At 35.9% G+C, this 10,201-nt stretch overlaps 1 protein-coding gene across 4 annotated transcripts; it reads left to right on the top strand.

Annotated features, from left to right (window-relative positions):
- Positions 1 to 2,433: 2,433 nt before the first annotated feature.
- Positions 2,434 to 5,266, top strand: LOC113310718 (trihelix transcription factor GT-3b-like). Of its 4 annotated transcripts, none has more exons than XM_026559472.1 (3): positions 2,434 to 2,573; positions 2,882 to 3,180; positions 3,603 to 4,455. In XM_026559472.1, the coding sequence occupies exons 2-3, from the start codon at positions 2,905 to 2,907 to the stop codon at positions 4,152 to 4,154; spliced, it is 828 nt and encodes a 275-aa protein (XP_026415257.1). In that variant the 5' UTR covers positions 2,434 to 2,573; positions 2,882 to 2,904; the 3' UTR covers positions 4,155 to 4,455. The 4 variants fall into 4 exon arrangements, 2 of the variants coding, with proteins under 2 accessions (XP_026415257.1, XP_026415259.1); XM_026559474.1 differs by having other exon boundaries at positions 2,495 to 2,573; positions 2,886 to 3,180; XR_003341347.1 differs by lacking the exon at positions 2,434 to 2,573 and adding an exon at positions 5,056 to 5,266 and having other exon boundaries at positions 2,580 to 3,180; positions 3,603 to 4,270.
- Positions 5,267 to 10,201: the final 4,935 nt, after the last annotated feature.

Genomic DNA, 10,201 nt, shown 5'->3' with positions numbered 1-10,201 from the left:
ATCGAATTCATTAGGTGTTTTGTCAAATATTGCTTTAATTTCTGGACGAACGACATGACCCAGTGCTTTCACCGCATATAAGCTAGAAAGTCTGAGAACTTCAACTGACTAAATTTTTCATCTCTTGGAATGTATATGTTCAGGTTCCATAAAAACAAGCGAGTTTCGTAATTTGGATCTACAAGTAAATCAATGAATTTGTATTAAAAAAATATGATCAAAGAAAAGAAAATGTAAAAATTGGTAAATCTTAGAATCGACATAGGAAAAAAAGTTTAAGCAGTATAAATTATGAAACCTTTTTTGTCTGGTTTTCGCCCCGTCCTTCCTCGCCGAGGGTAAGGTAACTCAGTTGAATTTCCGAGAATGGGACGGTCGGTTCCCAAATCATTGTACAGTGCATAATCATCGTATTTCAGCAGCAAGTATTCTTCTTTGTTTAATCGACTAGACCTTAACCCAATTCTTCGTCTCTGCATCAAATCCATGTCCAATTCTCGATCTGAACCCTTCAAGCACATACCACATTTCTCTAGTCTCTGGAACTTAACATTCATCTCTATCTGATTCTCTCAAGAACACCAAACCCTAGCTTCAGCGGCATCAAAATCAGGTGTTTTCTTCTTCATCTCAAAACGAACCAACTCTAATTGATGTTCTCTGATAGAAACAACTTCACATCTTCATCAGTAGCTCTCTCTGCCCATTTCTTTCTCGATTTCGTCTGCCTCAATTTCAGATGTAATAAGGAGATATTAATCAAGTATTTGGCAGAAAAGTGGAAAACCCAATAGGTGCTCTTGCTTTAGTCTCCACAGAGCTGTTAGGGGTTATCAGAAAATATATGGAAGGAACACTAATCAACTCCTCATTGTTACTTCCACCACAAATCAGTTTAATTTCAAAATCTCGATTTCATTTAGGGTTTTGCAAATACACCCAAAAGAAGAAATCCTTGCAGCCGAGAGAGGAAGGCTTGGAATTGATCCCCCAACATTTGACAAAGTAGCAAAAGAAATCAATTAGTTCCGGTGAAGAGATTTTGCAGTGGCATAACATCGAATGAATGAATTTAATCTCAAATCTCCATTACCATTCGTAGAAGAACAAAGTAGTCCCGGCGTAGGAAATAGCAAGGAAATAATCACGAAGTAATGTTTACTCGAAAAACCAAAACTACATCGCAGAAACAATACTCCTCGAGAAGGAAATCACAGAACTTTTCTGGGCGTGGAAGAAGGAATAACCTAATTTTAATAAATATGGATTTGTGAGAAATTTTTTCTCAAATAATGGGTGCGCGCCTGAACTTTTCTGGACGTGAGTTTTTTATTGTAAGAAATCTGAAAAATGGATGTAGTAGTAATTTTCACTAATCAATATATCCTTCCGATAAATCCTAGGGTCGCTCTTTGAGGAAATGCGGACAAAGAATGGTAGGACCATATCGACTCTTCATCCTGTTAATGGGTCGTGCTAATCCTAAAACCCACACCACACCCCATCATCAGTGGGCTTTGTTTGCTGTGTTCAGCTTTTGAATGTTCCCTCGCACGTCCGACACGTGGACGAAATGTCAACTCTGCATCACGTGGGGCCATGATCATCATCACATTTCCGCGTACAAGTAAGTTCACATAAAGGCGTTCATATTGTGCCGAACTTGCAGATGCACGCACACGATGGTGAAAGCGTTTGTCGGACCATGTTTTGGCGTTTCTAGGTCCTAGTTTTCACAACAGAGGTAATCACATCAAATTTGACAGCTGCTGCATCATTTACCCCTTGGGTTGTAAATTTTCTTTAATGAATTTCATATTCTTCCATGGTAGTGACCGAGAAAAAACTGATTACATGATGGTTAATATTTGATCATCACATCCAGATATAATATATTGGCACAACAACAACAGAGAATTACCGCAACAGTGAGGAAAGTTCAGCGAGCAACCCGTCAAAACGCATAATCATGGGACCGACATAATTTGGAGAAACTTAATCCTCAAGTTAGACAACCCCAAGAAGCATTCAACAGCTTCCCCCATACCTCTCATAGCTTAGTCGTTTTCACTTTTTTGATTAGAGAAAAACCATTATATGTCGATATCTTGCCATTAGTTGGACTCCAACTGTACATTTGACTTGCAATACACGATTCTCCTGACATAACCCTGATGTCACACCAGCGTAGTGAGAACAAATGTGGACCAGAAAAAATCGAAAAACTTTGTTTTTTTATTCTTTTTTTAAAAAAAATACAAACAAAAAGGAAAGAAAAAGAGAGAAACGCGTTTTTTTGACAGATAGTTTCCGACACACAACACAGCCTTGTTGTACCACCAAAACACACTGTTTTCTCTCTCTCTCTTTCTCATTAAACTCTTTTGAGAAATGAAAATCAGAATTCAATTCCCTTAGATTTTGTTTATATTTCAACAACAAACAAAATCTGTTAGTTTTTTGTTCTCTTCTCCTCACTTTCCTTTATTTGCCTCTTAGATTTTCTTTTGTACAACTAACTTATTTTAGATAGAAGGAGCCTTGGAGAGAATAAAAAAGAAAGAAGCTGTAAGGTAAAAAGGAGAGATCAAATTGATAAACTCTATTGAACAAGACCTCATTTTCACACCTTGAGTTCACACTTGACACGCTAGATTTCATCTGGAGATATAAAATAGAAGCCAATAATAATATTAAACCTGCTTCATCATCAAACCCTAAACCTCAAAACCCACAACAAATTATTCTTTTTCAAGTTTCAAACCCTAGATAGTCTTCTCTAACATTCACACCATACACATACCTGATCAAAAATAACTTATATATTTAACTCTTTTCATTTCCCTTTCTTCTTTTCTCTTTCTGATATCTCTTGTGATAGCTAGGTGAGGGTGGATGTGATCCATGGAGGGGGGGCATCATCATCAACATCATCAACAACAACAACAGCAACATAGTATGAGCAGTATGGAACAAGGAGATAGTAGAGTACCTCAATGGAGTTTTCAAGAAACGAAGGAGTTTTTAGTGATAAGAGCAGAGTTGGATCAAACATTCATGGAGACAAAGCGTAACAAGCTTCTCTGGGAAGTCATTTCTAACAAGATGAAAGAAAAGGGTTATCTTCGGAGTTCGGATCAGTGCAAGTGCAAGTGGAAGAATCTTGTTACCCGATACAAGGTATTTATTCTTCTTTTAAATTCCTTCTTTCATCTAAAATTCGTAGTTCTATTATCCAAAACATGCATGCAAACACATAATAAAACCACTATTTATGCATGACACATCTACCAAATTTCTAAGTAGTTATGGTTAATTTAGAAACAAATTAGCTAGGGTTTGATTAATATCACTGATTCGAATAAGATTAGCTAGAATAGAAAATGAATGATAATGTGATTTTATGTATAGCTCTCTATCTCTAACCGTTCGAGCTATATAAGAGGTAACAAGCTTCAATTCTAAATTTGGAAAAGCTGGTCCTATGAAATGACAAAGTATGGGGATTTTGATTATGTGGTTTGATCTAGTATATCAACTAATTAAGGGATTAACAATCAAATGATTAATAAGGTCATGTCATGTGTTTGATTATTCTACAGGGTTGTGAAACCATTGAGCCAGAAAGTATGCGGCAACAATTCCCATTTTATAATGAGCTCCAAACCATCTTCTCAGCTAGGATGCAAAGGATGTTATGGCTTGAAGCTGAAGGTGGACCGACCAGTAGTGGTATGAGAAAGAAAGGGTCTAGATTATCATCATCAGATGATGACGATAATGAAGAAAGTGATGAAGAAAAATTAGTTGTTAAAAAGAAAATGAGAAAAGGAAAGGGGGCAAGTACAACTAGCACATCCACGGGTAATGCTTATAATAGTAACTTGCAACATATTTTGGAGGAGTTCATGAGACAACAAGTGCAAATGGAAACGCAATGGAGAGAAACTGTTGAATTACGAGAAAAAGAGAGAAGGATGAGGGAGATGGAATGGAGACAAAGAATGGAAGATTTAGAGAAAGAGAGGTTACTAATGGATAGAAATTGGAGAGAGCGAGAAGAGCAAAGACGGATGAGAGAAGAAGCTAGAGCAGAGAAGAGAGATGCACTCATTACAGCTCTTCTAAACAAGCTAAGACGTGAAGATATGTAGGAACGCGCACATATGTACACTGATGCTCAAGATATATGCTATAACTCGCAATGATCCACGGACGGCCTAATTTATGTAGTTTATGTTGTTCCAAGATAGAAGCTTTGGTCAGAGAGGTTTGTCTTTCTTTTGTATCTCCTTTTACTCATTGCTATTCTTTGATCAGTTCTTTTGTAGGGGTACTTTTAGTTAGAAAAATGATATATTCAGGTATCTAGCCATGTTGGTTCATGTTCTTTAATTGATTATACTCGAACGATCGATCTTAATTCAGTACAAAAAGTATATAACTTTTGATCAATGTCTATAGTTAACAACGTCACTAACACAATTTGTTTTCGCGTAGGGATTAGGCTAAGTAAATTTTTTAGTTTGCATTATATATATTGCCACTAGCTTTTAGTATACCACCATATCTTTAGTATTGATCAGATCCCACATATTATTATGCAATCTTACTTTCAAACTAGCTATAAATAGAAGATCATAAAATTGTCTCTGGTCCTATATATGTTTTGCATATATCCTACTACTTTATTCCATGTGTATGATGTAAAAAATGACTGAGTCACATAAGGACGATGGATACGATAATTCACAAATGCTTTTCTCGATATCTTGGAAATCAATCCAAAGACAATTTGTTGTATATATCTTGCAGGATCCTAATGGGCCATATAGTTTATATATGAACAACTTGTCAAACCAAAATCTTCCGGCTCTTGAAGTCTTGTTGTGTTTTAATATTAGAATGAAGAACGTTGAATAGAGGTGTATATACATGTACGCAAGGCGGATAACAAGTCAAAACTCAATAATATACTTTTCGCTTCTGTTGAATATCAAGATCGATGGAGCTTGACCCGTGTTGTACGCATTATTGTTCTTTCCGTTTTTGCAGTTGATTACCCATAGTTAATCCGTCTTAGTCGTTGGAGGAACGGTGGTCGGTGGTACACAATATACTATGGAGCATGAACTTGTGGACTCAACAGTATTATTGATTGAAAACTAGATAATTTCTTCATTCCATATCTTAATTTGATAACAAGTACTGTACTATTGAGTCTATTCCTTTTATATAAAAGAAGAGAATGTTTTTTCTTGCTCAAGTTGGGTAATGTGTCTTACCTTTCGGCTTGTGTACTCAAGTGCATGATAGCAGCACAAATCTTATGCGTGATAACAGCACAAATCTTATGTATATTATCGTATTCAAGTGCACAAATTTTGTGTACTCAAATGCGTGATAGCAGCACAAACCTTGTGTATATTATCGTACTAAAATGGTTGGAAGAGATATTATCTTTGCAAGCATACAATTTGGATCAAGGTTGATAAGGATTTAGTTCTACTGACAAAAATTAAAGGAAACTAGTTAGCAGTGATTCCAGTGAACTAGTTTTGTGAGCAATCAACGGTAGGGGGTTGTATTAAAGTTGGCCCAGATTATGGGGCTAGTTTTTTGTGTGGTTAAGATAAGAAATAGACCGACCTTCATTTTCAAACTGTTATGGGTGATCTTTGACTAATGGCTCCTCCTCTTTCCAAAAGAGAATATTACTCCGTAGTCCGTACCATACCTAACAGAAATGGTCTCAAGTTCAACGTACAAGCAGATATCAATTACCAACTGAAGGGTCAAAATCTATAAGGAGCAACCTTTGAAGTTTGAATTAACCGACACTGTAGAGAAGAAGAGGAGATTGTTTCTAGCAGTCGACTAAGTGCCTATTGTTGGACATGGTCATAACGTGGGTGAGCAAAAACACTAGTCACCTATGTTAATCCATTTGGTTCAAACAGTCAGCTGCTAACTGTCCTTAACTTGCATCTTGTTTGTTTTCAACTGACTCGGTGTCTGGATCTGAGTCAACCTTTGACTCAGGCCGAGTCAGCAGTCAGACCGTTTGTTTTGCATTTTGAATCAGATCTGACTCGATCTATGACTCAGACATAATCCCTGACTCGGACCCATTTGAGTCAGGTAACAAAATATCCCTGACTCACGGGACCAAACCACTGACTCACATTTTTTGAGTCAGATGAGTTAGATCTGACTCAAAACAAACATATTGAGTCAGATCCTAAAGAGTCAGGTGATTTCACTCAAATCCGGATGACTCAGATCCAGACAACTCAGATGAGTCAGGAATAAACAAACATAGGGTTGGACTATGAAACACAACAAGTTTGTGTGGAACATCCACGAGGTGCCCAAACTCCAAAATGTGTTTATGCCAAAAAAAAAAAAAAAAATCACATATAGACGACTAATGAGCATTGGTCGACCATTGATGTCTGACCCATAAAATTGATGCATCTATTTTGGAGCATTCTCGCTTCTTGGGAGTCAGAAGTGGGGTAGATAGACAACTGTTGATAGACCCCATGGTGCACCATCGTACATGCTCATTCTGGAGGAAGTTCTATTTTACTCCAACGGCCCATGAAGATCCAACAATGATTTTGTTGGGCAGAACAATACAGCTGTGAGCTGCTTTCTGAAGAGACGCATAGAAGTGTCCAAGTCCCGCAAATCCTGATCCCTTCCTGTGAAACACCTTTACAGACTAGACCATCAAATGGGCATCACCCCATGTAGGAGAGCAACCAGCGTCAATCAGTAGGGTCCTTGTTGATGTTTAGGCCGAGCAACCTTATCTTGATTTTCTTCCTTTTCAGATCGTAAATAGAGGCGAAATTATTTTACATTATTATCTAACTCCTTTAAAATCTTAAACTCCTTAGGCTCCACGTTGAACAGTGACCCTCACCCTCTCATAAAATTGCTCTGTTTCACTTTTTCTCAAAGAAGAGAAATACAAGGTTTTTTCTTCACAAAATAAAGAAATTTTTATATTTATCACACACACAAAAAAAAAAACGAAAAAAAAAAATCTTATAAGAAACCCTAAGAACAAACCTAGGTTTTCTTCCCTACAAAACAAAACATCATTAACGATGATACATAAATTCGCTTTCTTTATTCTCCTCCGATTTTTCCCTGAACGAGAAGAGTAACTGTAATGGAAGTTAGGGTATGAAGGAATCAAGCCAAACGAAACATAGGTTAGGGTTGCACAATTTTGTTTTGATTTTTGAAACTCTAATCTCTTGATTTATGATCATACGGCTTTGTTAGGGTTTATTTTTTCAGGTACAGTTTTTACAAAATTGAAGTTAGGGTTTGAAGGCGTTCAACTCATTTAAGTATTCGATTGATGCATGTTCAACTCAGCCTCTTCAATTGTGTTCTTGGTAGCGAGTTAGGTTTACTAATCTGTGGAGCTATCACTGCAGTGCTTTGCAGCATTGGTAAAGTTTTGGATGATACTTGATAAATGGGTACCTTTGCCATTTACTGATTAATGTTATTATTTCTCCCTCTCTCTAATCTGAGATCAATGTTCTGTTTTAGAGTTTTTAATGATGTTATCGTTGGAGGAGGCTGAGAAGAGGCCATATAGACAGAAACCAGGAATTCAAGCACTTCGAGAGATACAAAAAAATTCAGAGTAGCTTATTACCTAGAACCCCGTTTGTTATAATTGCAAGTATAAATTTTCGATTCTTTATGCTTAAAATTTTGATTTTACTTAAATTGTTATCATCATTCATTCGGTTTTGGGTAAAGGGTAGGGCTAAGAAGAGTATTTTAGAGGTTTTGGGTTGTGAACCAGAAATAACAAATAAGATTTTTTTTAGTTATTAGAGGTGATCGTGATGGGCTAAGAAGATTGTTTTCAGAAGAGGTACGTAAAAATTGAAAAGGGTTGTATTAATGAGATGATTTTGGATTTTTGGATTTGGGATAAGAAATTAGAGTTATAGACAATTATTTCTCAACTATTTTGATAAGTTTAGAAGTTACAGTAGTGAACTACTTGATCAGAAACAAATTTTTGCTATTCAGTATTTTATTTCTCACTCCCAGGGATGGGTTATTGATTTTTGAACTCTAACTTTACAAGACTGGAATGGGTAAGATCATCTATAATAAAACAGTAGTCACAACCATAACTGTAATTGTAGTCTATGATTCTAACTTTAGTAGCAGATATACATGTATTAAATGGGGCGTTTTATTATATATAATGTTGTTAACATTCCCTATACAATTTTCGCATAACATGCTAGATTTAACTGATGGAGTTGTTGTACTGCAGGGAAATAATACTCACCCGGTAGTTCCTAAAAAACACTATTTGGAAGTTCAAAATCGCTGCTCTGCGAGGTTAGAGATTCTGAGGATTACCCGTGTAAAGGTGAATCAAAAAACAACTATGGAAAAATCAAAAGGGTTGCATATTTGTTGGTGTCTAGGGTTTGCTATGTGACATAAATTGGCTTGCTGGCAATACAGAATCCAGCATCCATCATTGGTAACTTATTACTTGACATAAGGCGTCTATTATTTATTCCTTCATTGATGTAATTTCTTATAGGGTTCAATGAAATCTACCGAGGGAGTGAAAGCTACTTCCTACTCAACTGGATAAACAATCCAAAGTGAAAGTTGAAATTCTTTTTTCAACTGATGTGATCATGATTATTTTTGGGTTATTATAGTTTAAGTACTATATTTTGCAAGGTGTTTCAATCTGTAGATGCATTACAATAGAAAATTAACTTTGTAAATTTTATTTCTTAGAGACCATGATGGTCATTGGTTTCCAGGAACTTACTGACATGTGTTTAGTCTTTTTCTCAGTTAATTTTTTCTTTTCTTTACATTGTTTGCATATGCTGTTTTTTCTTATATATGAGATTTTGGTTAGTGGAGACATATTTTGTATCTTTTATGGACTTAATTGTTTTTTTTTAAGGTAACTAGAAATACTCGACGACTCTAGGTAATACGACTTAATTGAGTACCTAAAATGCAGGACATATGTTCGTTTTCTCTCCCAAGTCAAAAAATGCCTTCAGAATGAAGCATTTTTTGAGAGGTAGCTCCGGACAATGCGAGATTTATGGCAGAGAATGCAAGACTTAAAGCAGATATTGTGAGCCACTTAGGAAAATATAAGGAAGCTTCGTAAGGACATATTATTTGAACATTGATACGAATAATGGTATAAAGTATTGGCAGGTATTACCCCGTTCTTATGTCTCCGTGATTTATTGTGAGCCACTTAGGAAAATATAAGGAAGCTTCGTAAGGACATATTATTTGAACAATGATACGACTAATGGTATAAAGTATTGGCAGGTATTACACCGTTCTTATGTCTCCGTGACTTTTTTATTGTGATCAATGGTTTTTCCTTTTGTGTTTATCTATTAACTGATTAATGATCATGTTCCAGGTGATAATTTATTGAGGATGTCATATATGGTGGGTTGTAACATTGGCAGGTATTACCCAGATCGCACGATTGCCTGCTCATCTTAATTAGTCAGGTAAATTACCAAGTTCCTAACTAGCTATATTTCGCAATTTTCACCTGAATGAAGAGAATATTATCGAATTATTTTTAAGACTACTAATTCAGCTTTATTAGATGTCAAATTGGAGTAGTTGTTTCTGCTAATTTATGAATGTCATAATAATACCTTAGTGTGTCAAGAAGGGTGTACTTGAAACGCCAAAACAAAAGAGAATAAATTTGTTTTTCTCCTTCTTCATCCAGTCAATACCAAAATAAAATGGACAAAATGCACTTGATGTGATTCCGGATGAGGAAGAAACTGAAAGGATACAACACGATTCAAATGGTGTAGTTCGTCACTGTAAGGTGCAGATAAAATGGTGGTCAAGGTGGACATGATGCGAGTCCTGAGGAGAAAGAATTTGAAAGGGTACACAATTCACATGGTGTATTTCGTCAAGTTTCAGGTGATTGAATCGAAATTTCTTTGTTTTAGGATACTATTTAACTAGGAGGTTCCATTGTCTGGGTGAAAAATGTGTGCAAGTAATATTTAATATAAAAGTTACGAAACTAAACATGAATTTTCGTTTAGGTTCATGGAGATTATGTGAGAATCATGTTAACAACATTAGAAAGAAAATAATTGTGTCCAAGACCGGATAAAACATG

The sequence above is a fragment of the Papaver somniferum genome, chromosome 9 (genome assembly GCF_003573695.1).
Source record: "Papaver somniferum cultivar HN1 chromosome 9, ASM357369v1, whole genome shotgun sequence".
NCBI lineage: Eukaryota > Viridiplantae > Streptophyta > Magnoliopsida > Ranunculales > Papaveraceae > Papaver > Papaver somniferum.
Note: the sequence above shows the minus strand (reverse complement) of the source record. Positions and strands in the feature narration are given on the sequence as shown.